Source organism: Balaenoptera physalus (assembly GCF_965194825.1).
Source record: "Balaenoptera physalus genome assembly, chromosome: 11".
Taxonomy (NCBI): Eukaryota; Metazoa; Chordata; class Mammalia; order Artiodactyla; family Balaenopteridae; genus Balaenoptera; species Balaenoptera physalus.
This window is the reverse complement of record NC_138896.1, coordinates 63,286,665-63,305,877: the sequence shown is the minus strand read 5'-3', so window position 1 is coordinate 63,305,877 and position 19,213 is coordinate 63,286,665. Positions and strand designations below refer to the sequence as shown.

Here is a 19,213-nt window from a genome sequence, read left to right as displayed (position 1 = left end):
TGTTGCAAACATTTTCCGCAGTTTACAGTTTAGTCCTTTTACTTTAGTTTTTGCTGTTCGGATATTTAGGATTTAATGTCAAATCAAAGACTTGCCCTCTTCAAGATTATACATTCTCCCATGATGTCGCCTAGTCTTTGAGACAGGTCCGTTTGAAATCCATTTTGTAGCAAGGACCGAGCTGGGTCCTGGCCCCGCAGCCCTCCCCTTTTCCTCGGAGTCCAGCGGGAGGAACTGAGCAGAAGCTCCACGAAGATGGAGACACCTCCCCGCTTCCTGGAGCTGCGGGGCAGCAGCCGGCAGCCGGGTGCTGCCACCCCGGCCGTTTCACTGGGCCGCTCGCAGGTCGCCGAGGGTCCGCGGTCTGGGAGAGGCAGGCTCGCGCCCGGGTGAGCCGGGGGTGGCGGCCCAGGGGAGGCGCAGCTGCCGGAGAAAGAGGGGATAGCCGGAAGGGGCGGGGTGGGCCAGGCTTGCTGGGGATGGAGGAGAGGGCGGGGTCCGCAGCCCCGGGCGAGGGAGAGAGAGGACGCGGCCGCAGTCCGGCGCTGGGAGCGGGTGTGTTGGGAAAGCGGAGGAGGGGCTGCAACCTGAGGTCAGCTTAAGGGGAGGAGGAAGGCTGCCACGGGGGTGGGGAGTGGGGGTAGTGGCCATGGGGCCGCGGCCCGCGCGGGGAGAATATGCGGTGGGGATGGGGAAGAGCAGAGACGTGGAGGAGAGCGTGCCGGGGCGGGGAAAGGGGTCGGACAGGGTGGGAGGGCGAGGGGCAGGGCGTTGGAAGAGGAGGGGCTCATACCAGCTCAAGGGCGGCTTCCTCCAAGACCCTGGGATCCCGGTCCTGCTGAGCTCATTTCGCCGGCCTCGGGCCGGTGGACACAAAGCAGACGTGCCGCTGCGGACGGGATTATTTTCCCAAAGCTCTTGTTGGGGAAGAGAGCATTCTAGACTGGCCCTGCCCCTCACTTACCTCCAACCCAGGACAAATCCCTAACCTCTCCGAACGTAAGTCCTCTCTTCCACTCCAGGTAGGAGGCTGGGATGAAATGAGTTTGAAATGGCTCTGTAACCGTTAAAAAGCTGCCTGGTTGCAGAGACCTGCCATATTCCTGCTGGAGGACAGGGTAGGCATGGATAAAAGAAGCCAAGCCTTACCTGACTGGGAAAACATTTTTACTTTCGCAGTTCAACATGGGGTGCAGTTCCTGCTGACTGCCTCACCCATAGACATCAGTGGCAGGAGCCGCGGAGAAGCTGTTCCTTTTTGTCCCCTGGTGGTGGTGGGCCCTCACCTGGGCAGGGACTGGGGACAGCAAAGGCCTTAGCCAAGCTCAGTCCTGCCCCTGGAGCTGGGCTGGATTCCCCCATCACTGGTGCTGGAAGTTACACCAAATCTACCTGAAGCTTGAGACTAAGGAGCAGAGGCCTTGGCTGTTGAGAGGGTAGGAAACAGGTCAGGGAGGGGAGATGTAAAGTCATAACTCAGGTCCCAAAAGGTAGAATCTGTTTAGATGAGAGTCCAAGGAACCACTGTGCTGAGGAAGGAGCCAGGTGGTTCTGTGACCCCTGGGGCCAGAAGCCATGAGGGGATGTCTCGGGAAGTAAGAGTCTCTAGCAGGGTCTCGACTGAGGCAAGAGCAGGATGGATGACCCCTGGTCCCAGACAGCTGTGGGTGCTGGAGAGGCTTCCAGTGCCCGGGGTGGCCTGGAGCACCTGTCCTTCCTTCCAGCCTGCCTTTGGAACAATGGGTGCCCACTGTCGTGAGCTGTGTTCACAGGAGGCCTGGTCCCAAAGCTGCCCCTGCCTCCTTCAAGAGCCAGTGACCCTCCCAGGATGGGCCAGCTCTGTGATGAACAGTGTTTACTGCCCCTTCAGGTGACACTCCCTGAGCCCTAAGAAGTCACAGTCAGGAACACATCAGGGTTTCTTCTTTGCCATCAGGGAGTTGAGTGAGAATGCGATGCACGCGAGTGAGGATAAGCCCCGTGAGCCTGACAGAGGAGGAGCCCCGGCTGTGGCTCTAGCCTTGGGAACACCACCGGCAGGGCTGAGCAGAGCTCCCATTTGGAGCCTGGTGGACCACCGCTGGCCGTGAGAGGTGGGGAGACAGGCTGGCCCTAGAAGAGGGTGAGAAAAGGACCAGGGGTTGCCAGGGCAGGGGTGGGACTCACCTTCTGGCCTTCTCATAAGCCATTCTTGGTTCCCCCGTGGGTCCTGGACCTTTAGGTGTATTAGCGCAGATGCACTGGGCTCATTTCTTTCTTATTAACCCAGTGTCAGAGTGGCCAGCTCGTACTGAGTGCTGAGTGCCAGGCAGCCCTGAGGGTCATCTGAGGACCTGCTCTGCCTCTGGCTTGTTGGGTCATCTCTGGGAAGCCACAGACTCCTCACCAGCCCAGCCAGCTTCCCAGTCAATTTCCTCACCTGCCCAGCCAGCGTCACAGGGTGGTGAGCTTCAAGGAGACGGGGCCAGGACGAGGCTGTGAACTGTCAGTCATGTCGCATTGCTGTGATCATTAGTCAGGCTGAGCTCCCTGTCCAAGAAGAGAAGGTGTGCTTTGGGAGGGATGCTTTTGTGACTGTGTGGGGCCCACATCCCCTCCTGGAGATGACTCTTCAGCATATGCCTCTTTTTTTTTTTTTTGGCTGTGCTGGGTCTTCGTTGCTGCGCGCGGGCTTTCTCTAGTTGCGGCAAGCGGGGTCTACTCTTCGTTACGGTGAGCGAGCTTCTCATTGCGGTGGCTTCTCTTGTTGTGGAGCACGGGCTCTAGGCATGTGGGCTTCAGTAGTTGCGGCACGCAAGCTCAGTAGTTGTGGCTCGCGGGCTCTAGAGCGCAGGCTCAGTAGCAGTAGTTGTGGCACACAGGCTTAGTTGCTCCGTGGCATGTGGGATCTTTCTGGACCAGGGCTCAAACCTGTGTCCCCTGCATTGGCAGGTGGATTCTTAACCACTGCGCCACCAGGGAAGTCCCTCCTCTTGGTAGATTTGAGGGCAGGGATTATGCCTAGCCAGCACTGTGTCATCACAGAGACCTGCACCAATGTACCAGGTTAGGAAGGCTGTAGGCATCATAGGATTCAGCTGTGGCCCTGCAAAAACTCATAGCCTCGTTGGGAAGATAAAATGGACAGATGGGAAAGAGAAACCTAATTCACAAAAAAATATGAAGTCATTTTGTCAAAGCAGTGGGGCTGGATAGCCGAGGTGGTTGAGGAGACAGGAGAGGGCCAATCACTGGGAGCTTGGGGAGGGGCAGACCAAGACTCCCTGAGGGAGGTGCGACCTGAGCCGGTCCCAGATGATGGACAGCTGGGTGGCTGGGTGGCTGGGCAGTTGCGGTGAGTAGAAGGACGAGGATTGACCGCTCCAGGCCATGAAGAAGACGAGAGAAAAGAAACAGGCAAGAAATCTTTTTTAGGGAGCATGAATATGACCAGAAAGTTCAGGGAAGCCGAGAAGGGGGTTAGGGGATGGGAGATAAGACCACAGTGAGGGCTCAGGCTGGACTGAGGTACACCCTGGCCACCTCTACCCTCCAAACTGTTCTTTGCTCTTCGAGAATGTGCTCAAAAACAGTTTGACCAGGTATCACTGTTTCCCGGTGTTGGGCTTGAGTCTTGCCTCCCTGGCTCTCCCAGTCCCAAAGGGAGGAAACTGAACTGCTCGGCTAAGGAGCTGCCTTGGCGTTTTGACGCTCCCCTGCTTCTGCAGCCCTCCTGGAAGCAAAGGCCGAGTTCCCTCTCCTGGACCTCCTTGAGCAGATCTCCTTTCCTCTTCTATTTCCTGTAGATGTGGGGTGAAAAGGGGCAGAGTGTGTCCATCCCCACCGATTTGGAGGGTCGGCCACTCTGTTCTCTCTTCCCACCTAGACTAAGCTTGTAGGCTGTGAGGCTGGGGATCCACACCTCTGTGCACCGCCTCCCTGCCCCACTGCCAATCCCAGGGCCTGGCTTTGCCCACAGCAGGCCCTTGGCCCTGCCTACCTCGTAGCTCCCTGCTCCCCTGCCCTACCTGATTGCATGGACCCCTCAGTTCCCTCTCAGGAGTTTTCATCCTGCCTCTCTCTCGCTGGCAAGGGGGATGCGCTCAAGCTCCTTGATTCCTAGGGCCCCACAGTCCACATCCAAGCCCTTCTCTGACCTTCACTTGCTGCTTTGGCCAGTTCCCAAGACATCCCGTGTGTCCCCTCCTGTTTTGGCAGTCTTTACATCTGCAGGCATGGCCCTCCCTGGGCACATTTCTGGTGACAGAGCCATCTCTGCCTCTTCCTCAGAATGCAAGCTTTCCTTTACTGCCCTTTCTTTTTCTTTTTCTTTTTTTCTTTCTCTGCCCATACTCTGAAACCATGGTGCATGTATAGAAAAATTATGAATTTAAATACTCTACTCCCTCACTCCTGATGTTTCAGGAAGCTCACTGGTGTAACACTTGTATCCTCTCTCTGACCCCACACTCACTCTTGCCCTAGGACAAAAAGGGATTGGATTTGATTGATGACTTTGGAAAAGTCTGTGTGAAAGCCAGCCCTCCTCCTTCCTCACCCTTGGGGTCCAGTTTTTCCACAGAGACCATGTGTCCGTCCTGTTCCTCTTTGCTGCAGGTGTTACAGGGGCAAACCCATGGTAGCCCAGCACTGTGTCCCTGGGTGGTTAATGCTATCTAATCCTGGGATTCTGTGTTAGTAACCTCACTTGACTGCAACTATAAGCCACATTCAACAATATCAGCTTTTCAGTAATAAAGATAATATATTGGTCTTTGCATATCTTATTTGTCAATTGAGCAGAGAATTTTACTAATAGCTAACACTTACCTAGCTAACACTTTATGGACATTAAATTTTTAAATTCTAAGAACATCATGAGATAGGTACTAGCATTAGGTAGTTCTAATGTATTAGAACTATTATAATGAATAATGAAATTATAGTGAAATCATAATTTCATGATGTTCTAAAAACATCATGAAATAGGTACTAGCATTAATCCATTCTACAGATAGGAAACCTGAGGCACAGAGAGGTCAAGTAACTGCTTGTGACAGAGGCAGGATTTCACCTCAGCAGTCTGGCCCCAGAGACCACACTCTTGGCCCCAGTGCTATGTTGATTCTTTACTTTTATTTATTTATTTATTTTGGCCATGCCCCATGGCTTGCAGGATCTTAGTTCCCCAAACCCAGGCCCTCAACAGTGAAAGCACGGACTCCTAACCACTGGACCACCAGGGAATTTCCCCATGTTGCTTATTTAAAGAGAGAAGTCATTTATTGGGTTTCCTTAAATCCCAGTATTGTCTCTTTCCTGTCTAGAATATAAAGCTGATTCTCTTTTTCTTTTTGCTATATATTATTTGTTTTTATCTTCTATGCCTTGCTCAGATAGTGAGACCAAAGTTGAAAAGGAGGATTTGATTCTAGAGCAAACTGAAAGGAGAATTCTTTGGAAGACTCCAGGGAGAGATTCCAGAGGTCTGTGCATTGGGGAAGCCAGAAAAGAGGGGAGCAGGACAGCAGGGCATTCTGAACAGCCTGCAGACAAGTAAGTGAGGAGAGACTTGTTAATGAGCTTTTTTCAATGGCAATTTTTAATTCAAAGGGAATTCAATTCAGGAATATATTGATTTAATGTATATAGAATCTTTATATGACTGATGCTACAGATAGACTTGTGGATAGATGGGTGCCTTTACTCTGTTCTTTTCACCTCTTTTCAAGTACCTCTCTTGTGAATGAGTGTGTGTTTTCATTTTATTCTGAAAAAGTAGAAGGCCCATGAAAGACCAATGATTGATATATCTTTATTCCAGAGGGAGTGTTATTCTACTTCCTTGCATGGTGCATTTCCAATCTTGTTCCCTTTTTATCAGGGGGTATATGAAAGTTAAAAAAAAAACAAAACACTTCTTGCCCCCAGCAAAAATCTCTCCACATGTACTGAGTATGGCAAGGCCTTCAGCCAGAGCTCCACTCTCATGGTCCACCAGAGAATGCACACGGGAGAAGTCGTGTGGGTGCGGGGAGGGTGGGAAGGCCTTCACGCGCAGCTCCCACCTGATCCTGCACCAGAGGGTGCACACTGGGGTGAAGCCCTACGTGTGCCCTGAGTGCCGCAAGGCCTTCAGCTGAAGCCCTCGCCTCCTGGTGCACCCGCAGAGCCACACGGGCAAGAAGACCTATTGCCGCACCCAGTGCAGGAAGGCCTTCAGCCAGAGCTCCCATCTCGTCTGCCACCAGACCATTCACACCCGGAAGAAACACCAGGCTGGCCTCCCTGGTCAGAGCCCAGTGTTGAGGTCAAGGTTCATAATCAGGAGCTATTTTTAGCAGATGGAATGTACTACTCCCTTGCTGAGATGGCCCATTCTTTTTTTTTTTTTTAATAAATTTATTTATTTATTTTTGGCTGCCTTGGGTCTTTGTTGCTACGCACGGGCTTTTCTCTAGTTGTGGCGAGCGGTCTTCTCATTGGGTGGCTTCTCTTGTTGCAGAGCACAGGCTCTAGGCCTGTGGGCTTCAGTAGTTGTGGCACGTGGTCTCAGGAGTTGTGGCTCGTGGGCTCTAGAGCACAGGCTCAGTAGTTGTGGCGCATGGGCTTAGTTGCGCAGTGGCATGTGGGATCTTCCCCGACCAGGGCTCGAACCCATGTCTCCTGCATTGGCAGGCGGATTCTTAACCACTGCGCCACCAGGGAAGTTCGCGATGGCCCGTTCTGACTCCCACTTAGCAATCTTTCCAACCCTAACGCCCCCATCTACAGTTTTCCCCAGGCATGAGGTGGTCACTGTGTTCCGGGTGAAGGCAGTCTTTCATGGGACATCAGGCACGCCACTGGGCTTGGAGGGAAACCAGCCCGCGATCGGCTTCTATGAGGCCCCTATCGAGAGGCTCCTCCCGATTCCTAGAGAGGCAAGCGAGGGCTGCGCTTCGGGGGTCGCTGATGACGCACTACCGGTCGCGCTGCTGTTCTTCCGGTCCGGGCGGGTGAGCCTGCGCCCTGGGTTTCCGTGTACCTCCGGGACCGTGGTCGCCGCCCCGCTGGGAGCCGCCGGACATCACGGTGAGCGGGCGGGGCCCAAGGGAGGGGAAGGCAGCGGCTCCGGGTGCGTCTCAGCTGTGGCGGCGGCCCAGGTTTATGTAGCAAGCCCGCCCGGGCCTCGTTCTCCCCTGATTGCTCCCTGCACGGCGGCTCCGAACTCCCGGCGGCCCGGCCCGGCTTGCAGCTTCAACACTGCACTCACCAGGGCCTGGCACAGAGGACACGCCTAAGAAGATGGTGAAGTGAATAAATGAATGAATGATGATTGAGTGATGGATAAATGATCAAGATCTAGGACCCGTGTTCGGAAATGAAATCCTGGGGCCAGAGTTCTCGGTCTGGATACCAGCTACTTCCCCCAACCAGTCCTGCAGCTCACACTTTTTTAAGGGACCGACTTAAGAGGAGAAGGCAAATAGTGTAAAGCGCACTAGCTAGGGAGTCTCGAGACCTGGGTTATAATTACCCATGATAGAGCCGGTTTCCTGATCTCTATAAAGTTGGATTGTCACTGCCTTCTTTTCTCTCTAAAGCTCAGTTGATAGCATGTACGTGATAGCATGTATGGAAATGTTAACGTCTAACAACAAAAATTTACTATCCATTACTTGCCAAATATTACACAGGGTTTAGAGGCGGGGCTACAGGGTGAGTGACCTCGGAGCCCGCCAAATGGGAAGACGCTTCCTCTGTAGTGCTGGAAGATATATAGGTGAGCAGATTTCTGTGGTAATGTTTTAAAACACATTTATTTGGCACTTAACGTGTACCAGCCACTGTTTTAAGCAGTTGTGCTAATTTATTTAGCCTTCACAGCAACGTATTGTCTAGTTTTTAGTGAGGAGATTGAGGTACGAGAGAATAGGTAACTTATCCGAGGACACATTGCTACTGAATGACCCAAGGCTGCAGAAGAGATAGATCCAGTGTGCTGCTGCAGCCTGGAAGAATACGTTACTTGGGGCCAACAGGCAAATCAAGAAGGGCTTCAGAGAAGAGTACATTTAAGTGTGGTCTTATTGAAGGAATTGTAGTTTCAAATTCTTGGAAAACCCCACCTGGCTTCCCCAGAATCCTTCTAGAGGGGTAGGGAAGTGGCAGCAGGGAGAAAGCTTACAAGGCATGAGGAGGAAGCCAGATCCCTCTTAGTTTAGCAAGATGAGGATGGAGATATATATGTCCGTTCACCATAATACCCGTTTCCCCCAAATCTGGATTCAGATAGATCCTTTCAGCATCTTAAAATCACCAACAGATTATTCCACATTATGTATTTGTGGAAGCACCTGTACATCCTATTCTGGGCAACTTAGAGGCCAGGGGGACAGCAGACTGTGGCTCATGGGCTAAATTTTGGTCTACCACCTGTTTTTGTAAAAAAAAATTTATTGAAACACAACCAAGATCACTTGTTTACCTATTGTCTGGTTCTGTTTTCAAACTACAAAGGCAAGGTTTGCTAACTTTTGGCGTAGACAAACAGCGCAGATGATCCACGACTGGAGGGCAGTGGTTGTCACCAACGTGTCCTTCTCAAACATAATAATGCCTAACCCCTGTTGAGTGCCTGATATGTGGCAGATATCTTTATAAATGCTTTACGTGAATTAATTAACTCATTTAGGGAATTCTCTGGTGGTCCAGTGGTTAGGACTCCGAGTTTTCACTGCTGAGGGCCTGGGTTCAATCCCTGGGGTCGGGAAACTAAGATCTCACAAGCTGTGTGGCGCAGCCAAAAAAAAAAAAAAAAATTTAGTCAGGGGTTTCACAGAACGTTGGAGCTGGAAGGACTCGTGGATATTATCTAATTTGTCACCTTTTTCAGATAAATAGCCTGCTCATGAGGGCTATGGCAGAGCAAAGTTTCCTGAGTCCCAGTCCAGTCCACTTTGCCACTTTGATCTTATTTTGAAAGGGAAAGCAATACCATATCCGTTAGGTGTGGCAGTGAAAAGAAAGGTTTTTTTTTGGGGGGGGGTGTTTAAACCCCTGAGTGAGATCTCTCATTTTTAAATGGTTTACTGACTATAAAAGTAATTCATGTTTATTGCAGGAAAAATGAAATATGTAGAAGGATATAAAGGACAAAATAAAGTAACCCATTAAATGACCTAGAGATCAGTTGTTGACATTTTAGTGGGTTTTCCTCTGTCCTTTCTTATGTGTGTGTTTTGTATATATCTGTGTAGTAATAATAGTTTCTGTTTATTGAATGCTTACTTTAGTACTGGTATATATGTGCATATTTTTTGTTTTAGTGTTTTGTAGTCTCCAGTTTTAACATTGTATTTTCTCATGGATATTCTTTGCAAACATGACTCTTAATAGTTTCATAATCTATCATATTGATATGCCATCAATGTTTACTTGCCTGTATTTTTTACAGTTATAGTAACAATGTGATCTTTGTACATAAATCTCTGTGCTTATCTCTGATTATATTTTTTTCACTTGTTTTCTCTGACTGCAGAGTTATTTACTTATTTCTACAGGAAAACTTTCAAACGTTGCAAAAAGAAAGGCCTTAAAACAAAAGTTTACCATAATCTTATTCCTCAAGATGATCATGGCTAACAAATTGATAGATATTCTGAGAGATTTAAGTTTTTTAAAAATAAGGCAAAATATAGATGATTGAGGAAATTTGGAAAATAGAAGAGAAAATCATTCATAATTTATATCAACATGGTGGTGATTACTTTTCCTTCTTGATCTTATTCATATGTATATTTTAACATACATATATGACGTTAGATTGTATTTGAAATTTTAATATCCTGTGGTTTTTGTTCACATTTGCCTATAAGTATTTTTCCACATTGTCACATATTTTCATTTTCAATTTTCTGATGTCTGTATAATTTCCACCAAGTGGAAGTACCATACTTTGCTAAATTGCTAAGCCTCAGTGTCCATCAACAGAAAAATTGTGTTTTCCAACAACATTTCAGGGGATTTTTTTTTTTTTTTTTACAGGTAGCAAAAGAGTTCAGTTTGGGTTTTTTTCTCCCACTCTGGGAGGTTCCTTCTCTATGAAAAAGTTCTAACAGTAGAATTACTAGGTTAAATAATATAGGCATTTTTATGACATACTGATGACTGAGGATCTTCTGAGATCCATTGCAGGTGTTGTATATAGTACAGATTGAGAATTTTGTTCCGACTTTCTGTACCTACAAAATGGTGCTCGTGGTGTCCCAACTGCCACTCAGCCTACAACTTTAAGACCTAATATATTGGGTTGGCCAAAAAGTTCATTTGTGTTTTTCTGTAACATCTTACGAACGAACTTTTTGGCCAACCCAGTATATTGTTGCCAGTTAGCTCTAGAAAGATGGTACCAGTTTACATTCCCACCAGTGGTGTGTGAGAAGCTCTCTTTCCCTGCACCTTTGCCAGTTTTGAGTTTTAGCATTAAAGAGAGAGTTTCCAACTTGATATAAAAATTGATTCTTCATTCTTTCAGTTCCCATTTCTTTGATTACCAGTGAGGTGAAACTTTGTTTTGGTATGTCTATTGGCCTTTTTAAATTCTTGGTGTATTTGTTGTACTTTGCATTTTTCTATCGGTTCATCTTTTTTCTTTACTCGTTAATAGGAAGTCTTTTATCTATCAGGTCTATCTACTTCTTGATGTATAAATCAAAAATACATTTTTTAACCCTTTACTGGGTTTCGGTTTATTTTGGTATGTGGTGTGAGGTAGGAATCTCACTAAGTGTTTTTTCCAGATACTTAAGCAACAGTCCCAACATAAATTGTGAGTAATCAATTTTTTTATGATTAGAAATGCCAATTTTTATCATATATTAAATTAGTTTACTTATTTCTCTTAGGGATTAGGAATCTAAAATCAAAAGCCAGAGTTAAACCTCCTTATAAATGTGTAAACTCACTGTTGAGGTTTCCTAGCTACACTCTTTTGATGATTTTATCTGTTACCCCCAGAATTTCAATTACCTTCTTTATGACAAAAACTCTAAATACAAGTTTTCAGCCCACACCTCTGTCCTCTGTTCCATATATGTATGCCTGATATTTCAAACTGAATGTATCTTTTTCCTCCTCAAACCAGTGTTACCCCTCTCACTAAAGGTCACTGTCATCTCTCAAGCCCCAAACCAGCAAATTATCATCAACTTCTCCTTCTCCCTCACATCTCCCTCCAATAGTCATCCTGTCCTGTTGTTTCTGTCTCTTAGTCATCCCAGTCCCCTTATTGGACTGCTGAAACAACCTCCCAAGGGGTCCTCCAGCCTTCACCTTGCCTCCTACCTTCCACCCCTTGTACACACTTTGCTCTATGGGCAAAAGGATAAGTTGTGTGTGTGTGTGTGTGTGTGTGTGTGTGTGTGTGTGTGTGTGTGTTTAATAGAAGATCTAATCATGTCACATATTTTTCAAACCTTTTCCAGTACTTTTTATGGCTTTCTGCTCACTTTAGGGTAAATTCCTTAAAGTGGTTTGCAGGGTTGTATTTGCTTGCCTTGGGCTTCATGTCTTATTTCTAGTGCCTAATACTTTGGCCTTACTAGATCTCTTTCATTCTTCCAAAGTATGGGGCTTGATTCCTTTTGTATATTCTGTTTCATCTCTCTGGTATCTTCTTTTCCCTCTTCACCTGTCTAATTCTTATTTATCTCTTCTTCAGGGAGGTTTTCTTTCCCAGATTAGATTAGGTCCCCTCTGCTCTGCATTCTACAGGACCCAGTATTTCTCCTTTTATAATTCCCTTATTTGTAACTACTGGTGTTAATGTCTTTGTTGAGCTGTGACGTAAGCTCTGGGTAGGCGGGGGCATGTCTGACTTTTTCTCCACTGTCTAGCTCTGATTATAGCCAAACCCCACACTACTTCATGAGTCTCTGTAGGATTCTGCAGTGGGTCCCTGCTATGGAAGAGGATGTCCCTGCTATGGAAGAGGATCAGGAAATCCCAGATAGGATCCTCTTAAACCTCTAAAACTCAACACTGAGGCACAGACCTTGATGAGAAGTCCACAGGGCCAGCCTTATTATATACTTCACCAGACATCCTATTCTTCCATGCCTTCTGAGCTCTTGATTATGGTAAACCATCTCTCTGCCTTCTGTTTTTCTTGAGATAATGCTTCCAATTCTACTTCTCACTTCAGGGTTATATGGAGAGACATTTTTGGATGAACAGTTATGATTTTGACTTTCCAAAAACCAGAAACTCTCTATACTATTTTTGCAACTCTTTGTAAGTCAAAAATTATTTCACAAAGTCTTTTTGTTTTTTCAACTGCAGCCTACACTCTTATATTGAGCTATGCCTGAAGAAAAGATTTTGAATTGATAAGACATCTTGAAGAAAGGACAATCAACATAGCTCTAGGTTGTATCAAATAGAAATCCCTAACTACTGTCCAGCTCCTTGACATATAGGGGAGGTGGGTGGATCAGACTTAATGCATTAGCCTTGCTCTGAGGCCATTTCCCAACACAACGTTTGACTATATTAATTGACTTTTCATATAGATTATTGTATAGTGGAAAGAGTGCACTAATTGACATGGATATGCCTATTCACTTCATAGTTATTTTTATCTTTATAAATAACATTCTGCTTTATTTCTCAAGTACCTGAGTGTTTGCTAATATGTCAGTCTGTCTGGCTGCCACTTCTTGGACAGCTGACAAATGGAGTTTGTTAACCTAGAAAGCTGGAAACCAACCCTGACTCTTGGTGATGCAGGCACGTTGCTGTCCTGACAGGTTTTGTGTGAGTTACCAGATAATATCCTTAGGCAACAGCTCTATCTCATTTTTCTGTTTACTGGGACAGTGATATCCCCTCCCCCACCTTTTTTTCCTCTATGAGCAGGGCTCCCAGTTTTTCAACCTTGAAGTCTTTTACAATCAAAGCAAAGAGAAGATTTGTGGATGTTGAATATGCAAGGAGCTGAAGAGAGAGAGATTGAAAGAGAGATTTGTCCAGGTGAGTAAGCAAGGGATCACCAGTGGAAGAAACAGGAGGGCTTTGAAAATTTTACAAGAGAAACTGAATGAAGCTCAGGAGAGCAAATTACCCTCTCTTTTAGGAATGCTGGGGTGAATGTGAGTGAGCATCTATTGAGGGAGCATCTCTTGAGGCCAGCTTTTCCCTGGTACTCATTTGATCTCATTTCCACTATTTTGCACTTTTACATTCTCTCACTCTCCACTCTTTGAATACAAACCATCCATGTTTCTTGTCTTGCCCTAATCTTAATCTGTTATTGTTTGTTTTTTCCTCTTTATCTCCCTGGTCTCTGATTCTGTCACTTCCTTGGTGTCTGCAGCTACTCATTTTTCATTAATGGTGATCACCTTACCCTGATGCAGATCTTTTCCACCAGTTAGTTGTAACTCTGAATTACTTGCCCCACTTGTTTTTTTTTTTTTTTGTGGCTGTGTTGGGTCTTTGTTGCACGCAGGCTTTCTCTAGTTGCAGCGAGCGGGGGCTACTCTCCGTTGCAGTGCATGGGCTCTAAGCGTGCGGGCTTCAGTAGTTGTGGCACAGGGGCTCAGTAGTTGTGGCTTGCAGGCTCAGCAGTTGTGGCACACGGGCTTAGTTGCCATGCGGCATGTGGGATCTTCCCGGACCAGGACTTGAACCCGTGTCCCCTGCATTGGCAGGCAGATTCGTAGCCACTGAGCCACCGGGGAAGTCCTACCCCCACTTGCTCTTATTGGCCATTATTCATAGGCCATTACTGAGACCTGTCAAAGTTAGGTCCCTATAAGTTCAGGGGCTTGCACTCTGCCTTGCACAAGAGATACTCACTGTGGTGGTTTTTTTCAGGTTGGGTGAACAAGCCTGCTCCAGAGCAGGATGGCTCTGAAATTGATTTGCCAGGGATAGCATCAAAGAGATCCCAAGAGGATGAATACCAGGAGTCTACATTTGCAGAAAAATATGTATGTGAGAGCATGAAGGAAAACCCTCCCAGAGAGGTTCCTGGACCATGCCTTGTCCAAGAAGGTTTTGGGGGAATAACTTTCATCCACAAGGAAGCACCTCCAGAAATGATTAGACAAGAATATAATTTTGAGAGAAGCGTGCTTTTGACCTCAAGCCTTGTTACACATCTCAGGGTTTCTACAGAAGAGAGCCTACATCAGTGGGAGACAAGTAGCATATACACCAATGAGATTTCAGACCAAAGTAATTGTCCGATCTTCTCTACACAGAAAAAATCTTGGAAATGTAGTGAATGTGGAAAAACTTTTAATCAGAGCTCATCCTTTACCCAGCATCAGAGAACTCATACGAGACCCTATACATGTGAGGAATGTGGGAAAACTTTTAGTCGTAGCTCATTCCTTGTTCGACATCAAAGAATTCACACCGGGGTGAAACCATATGGATGTGAGCAGTGTGGGAAAACATTTCGATGTCGATCATTTCTTACTCAGCATCAGAGAATCCACACTGGAGAGAAACCATATAAATGTAACGACTGTGGGAATTCCTTCCGCAATCATTCACATCTCACTGAACACCAGAGAATTCACACTGGAGAGAAACCTTATAAATGTAATAGATGTGGGAAGGCGTTCAGTCAGAACACACACCTCATTCATCATCAGAGAATTCACACTGGCGAGAAACCTTATTTATGCAATGAATGTGGCTCTTCTTTTCGCAAACACTCAAATCTTACACAACATCAGAGAATTCACACTGGGGAAAAACCCTATAAATGTGATGAATGTGGGAAGACTTTCCATACAAAGGCAAACCTCTCTCAGCATCAGAGAATTCATACTGGAGAGAAACCCTATAAATGTAAGGAATGTGGGAAAGCGTTTTGTCAGAGCCCATCCCTTATTAAACACCAACGAATTCATACTGGGGAAAAACCCTATAAGTGTAAGGAATGTGGCAAAGCTTTTGCTCAGAGCACCCCACTCACTAAACATCAGAGAATTCATACAGGGGAAAAACCCTACAAATGCAGTGAGTGTGGTAAAGCTTTCATTCAGAGCATTTGCCTTATTCGGCATCAGAGAAGCCACACCGGAGAAAAACCCTATAAATGCAATGAATGTGGGAAGGGCTTTAACCAGAATACCTGCCTCACTCAGCATATGAGAATTCATACTGGAGAGAAGCCCTATAAATGTCAGGAATGTGGGAAAGCCTTTGCTCACAACACGTCTCTTACTGAACATCATAGAACTCACACTGGTGAGAAGCTCTATAAGTGTAGTGAGTGTGAGAAAACCTTCCGCAAGTATGCACACCTTAGTGAACATTACAGGATTCACACTGGTGAGAAGCCTTATGAGTGCATTGAATGTGGAAAATTCTTCAGACATAGTTCAGTCCTTTTCAGACATCAGAAACTTCACAGTGGTGAATAAACCTGGCATTCAGGTTATGACAGTTTCTCTAGAGACAGTGACTAGGAATCTGGCTGGGGAAGAGGGACAGGAAGAGTTCCTAGAGGGAAGGATAAAGGAGCCTTGGATACTGCACTCAGGAGGGTATTTTGAGAAATGGAGGTGGGAGCTTGGAGAATGCAGGGCCTACTCCAGGTGGGCATCTGAGAATACAGGGTAGGAAAGAAGTTTCTACTTTTCAGAGAAATCCTTGCTCTTTCTTTGCCATTCCTTTGTCTCCATGGCATTCTCATACCTGGAGGTGCCATTTAAGTTAGCACTGTGTTTCCCTTATTACACCCCTGCTTCACCTTCCCAACTTGTCACCTGTGTTCACTGGTCATAGGCTGAGGTGCTTTTCCAAATTGATTGTCGGTGTGAAAGTGGCAGGAGCTCTGAGGTAGTGCTGAGTAGCCTGCAGATGCCTGAGGCCGCTCTGACCATGCCACCGTGGGGAGGCTGCCCATCTGTGGAAGTGTTCCCGTGAAGGGGAGATAGAAACAAGTGAAAACAGAATCCTTAGTCATTCATCTATTCAGCAAATAAGGGGATATGTGGCAAGAGCTGGGCTGATTGCTACAGAAAAGTTGGAGAAGAAGGCTTTTATCAGGGTGAGGGAGAGCTTCCTGATCCTTTCAAGCTGGAGGGTGACTTGGGGCTAAGAAGGAAATAAGAGATCAAGAGAGACTTCTCTTGAATGATGTCAGTTTGTGGGAAGGAAGTCAGATCTGCTCAGAGGGTCACAGAGAGGAAAACCTAACCTCTTTCCCAGAGGAATATTATCTTACCCAGAAAGAAAATGGTTTGTGCTAGGCTGCTAGTGCTAAGAAGCCTCAGAGCAGGAAGCCTGCCTGTGACTGAGCAAGCTACCCACATATCCCTGTCCTAGACTAGGCTGTACACCCGTCTTTTGTAAGTTTGGCTGGGGCACTAGTGCACAGGGACCAGGGGAGAGGGGCCCACTAGGATTAACAAAGTGGAACTTGGTTTGTTAGCCTTTAGAGAGGAGAAAGCATTAGTGATGAAATGGTCACCGTAGTGGGGATGGCTAGGTTTTGTGTAATCATGGCATTGGTGGCTCTAACCATGGATTCATTAGATCTCAGATACTTCTGTTTTTATTGGGCCTCTTATTCCAGGATATTTATCATTCCCTGCGGATTAGGAGTATCTAGGGAAACACCTCTCGTGGGATGAATTTGGAAAGCATTCTAGAGAGAATTACCTCTTTTTCAAATCCCTGAAAATTGAGATAACACGGTTTGCCATGACTGTGATGGTATTTTATTCTTTTGAGAGAAAGGAAGGGTATGTTTCCCCTTTATTTCCCCATTCTCTTTCATGTTCTTAACTGCTACCCAGAGATTCAGCTCTGGAAGATTAAGTGAGGATAGCCTTTGACTAGTATTTGAAATAGTTTCTATGCTCTGAAGCTTATATAGTTTTAAAAATATGACTATTAAAAAACTAAAGTAAGTTAATTCTGGAATGGTTATTTGGAACTCAGCATCGATTTTTTTTTTCTAGAGCAAGTGTCTTACAAGCATTGGTTTGAGCAATTAATTACCAATAATGGGAATGTGGCAGAAATAACATACTTTTCCCTCTCCAGCTATAAAGATTATGTTCTCAAACCTGCCATAGGACAATTCATAATTGAGTAAATTAATATCTTATGGGCAAAAATAACCCTATGAAAACTTTATATTATATGCTCATGGAAAAAAAATATAGTCTACTGAAAGCAAATGTCAATGTATTTTTTTTCTAAATGAAAAAAACCCACTAAACTCATTGCTAGCATGTAGTAAATGTTCAATAAATATTTATTTGTTGAATTAATATATTTTAGTCAAACTTTGCCCACCAAAAACTTTAGGAACTTCCTGATATTTAGAGTAATATTTATATGCTACCATCTTTGGAGTCTCGAGTGGAGATTAGAGAGGAAAGGGAGAATTTTCTTGAGGAAGAAATGGGAAAACCTTAGGGGTGAAAGATGCCTAAGTTGCTGTTAGAAAGATTTTCTAAAATGGAATGGAGAAAATGGATTAAATGGAGCTTTTAATCCTCAGGTTAAGAGAGTCCGGTACCATTTTTACTTCCTGGGGAAGCAGGAAGGAAAGGAACATATCATCTTTACTCTCATCCTATATTCTCACCCTTGCAAATATTTGCTCCTGATTTTCTCAGTTGCTGGCCCACCATATACCTAGCCACTCCAGCTTGGCCCCAAGTCTAGGAATTGTCCTCTTCCTCAGCTTTCCCTCGTCATATCCAATCAACCACTATATCCTGTTGACATTATCTCCTAAGTCTGGAAGCCATCTCCACTGCTGCTGCTTTATTCCAGCTCCCTGGTTTATTTCCTAGGCTATTTTTATGTTTTCCCAACCAGTCTTGCAGTTTCTTGCCCCACTAGGCCATCTTTCACATTTCTTCTGGGTGGTCTTTGCAAGACACAACTGTGGCAGCTCTGTTGTTGTCTCTCTGAATAAAGTGCTAGCCTCAACGGGCATCTGAGGCTCCTCATCTGGCCCAGGCCTCCTTTGCCATTCTCGGAGGACACTCCTTGCATGTTCTGTTCCATAGTGCAAGTTACTGTGACGACTCATCATCTCTGGACTCTACTTTGGCAGCTTTGCACATACTATTTCTATGGCCTATTTGCCTTCCTTGCTCCTGCTTGCCTGGGAGGCTCCCATTTGTCACTTACGAATGTGCTCAGGCAACATCTCTTCAAAGCTGTCTCTGACCTCACATATTTTTGTATTATTTCTGTGTTTTGTAACTTCATCATTTCATGTATCATGTTAGGTTGTAATGGCTAGTTTACAAATCTTTCTCTATCCACTGAACTGTCAGCTCCATCAGGGCAGGAGCCAGTGAAATTTATTCATCTTTGTATCCTCAGTCTCTGGCATTTCGTAGGTAGTCAATAAATATTTGTTGAGCTCAACTAAAATCAAGTCAGACATTTCTCCATGCCCACCTGCAGGTCGTGACTTAGGTCCACAGTTACCAGCAGAAAGGAGGTATACATGAGTATACCTGAGCAGAAAGGTGAATACATAAATATGTCATGAAGCGTTTGCCAGAAGCAAGAATTCTGCACCTTCCTCCAAGGTGCAGAGTGTGTGGTCCACTCTGATACTTTTTCTTATGAGATCCTACAGAGAGGATCTCATAAGAAAAAGTAATATGTAGCAAAGAATTTTTTGGTTTTGTTACAAGTTAGGCATTTAAATGTCCCATCATAGTTTAACAAAGTGCTTTCAGATATACTGATGTCAGGGTCAACAGGAAGAGGAAAATCCATGCAGCTGTAGAAGCACAGCTATGTCAACTGGAATATCCATGAAATAAGAGAGACAGGAACTGAGCAGTGATGCTGGCCTGGCAGGAGAGCAGTTGAGCTGGAAACCGCAACATGGAAGCTTATGGCTTTCCTTGGGCTCTGGAATGATAAAGAATTAGAATGTGTTGCTTATGTTCAGTGTGCCAAAATGTAATTTGTGACTTCAGAAGGACACGGGATGAGGCCACATTAGATCCTCAAAACGACAGAAGGGAAAACAGAAAGATGGTTGGACTTGCCCAAGGTCACACACCTAGTCTCAGGTAAAACTGAAACTCCAGTGTCCTTGCTTTCCCCTCAGATTTCTCTTTATTGGTTGTAACTCTGCTCCATGACACCTCTTTACTTGTGTCTAGTAGGCTCTACTCCTGAGAAAGGAAGAAGCTCACTTTAGATCAAGAAGCTTTTTGGCCCGCAGAATAAGACCTTACTG

General features: G+C 45.7%; 2 protein-coding genes across 4 annotated transcripts in view; both read left to right on the top strand.

Moving 5' to 3' along the window:
• Positions 1 to 5,375: 5,375 nt before the first annotated feature.
• The window catches only part of KIF15 (kinesin family member 15), a 120,710-nt gene continuing 106,872 nt past the window's right edge, over positions 5,376 to 19,213 (top strand). For both annotated transcript variants that reach the window (XM_082412717.1, XM_082412718.1), the window contains exon 1: positions 5,376 to 7,053. In XM_082412717.1, coding sequence (XP_082268843.1) covers positions 6,606 to 7,053 — 448 coding nt within the window. In that variant the 5' untranslated portion in view covers positions 5,376 to 6,605. The remainder of the gene's footprint in view (positions 7,054 to 19,213) is intronic.
• Positions 7,060 to 19,211, top strand: ZNF502 (zinc finger protein 502). 2 transcript variants are annotated; one of them, XM_082412894.1, is made up of 3 exons: positions 7,060 to 7,269; positions 12,880 to 12,993; positions 13,840 to 19,211. In XM_082412894.1, the coding sequence occupies exons 2-3, from the start codon at positions 12,939 to 12,941 to the stop codon at positions 15,402 to 15,404; spliced, it is 1,620 nt and encodes a 539-aa protein (XP_082269020.1). In that variant the 5' UTR covers positions 7,060 to 7,269; positions 12,880 to 12,938; the 3' UTR covers positions 15,405 to 19,211. The 2 variants fall into 2 exon arrangements, with proteins under 2 accessions (XP_082269020.1, XP_082269019.1); XM_082412893.1 differs by lacking the exon at positions 7,060 to 7,269 and having other exon boundaries at positions 12,784 to 12,993.

Bases quoted from the DNA above. Each gene is read 5' to 3' on its own strand.
- ZNF502 (XM_082412894.1), top strand. From the start codon at position 12,939: ATGTTGAATATGCAAGGAGCTGAAGAGAGAGAGATTGAAAGAGAGATT. The intron at 12,994-13,839 runs GTGAGTAAGCAA...GGTTTTTTTCAG, and splicing joins TGAAAGAGAGATTTGTCCAG to GTTGGGTGAACAAGCCTGCT.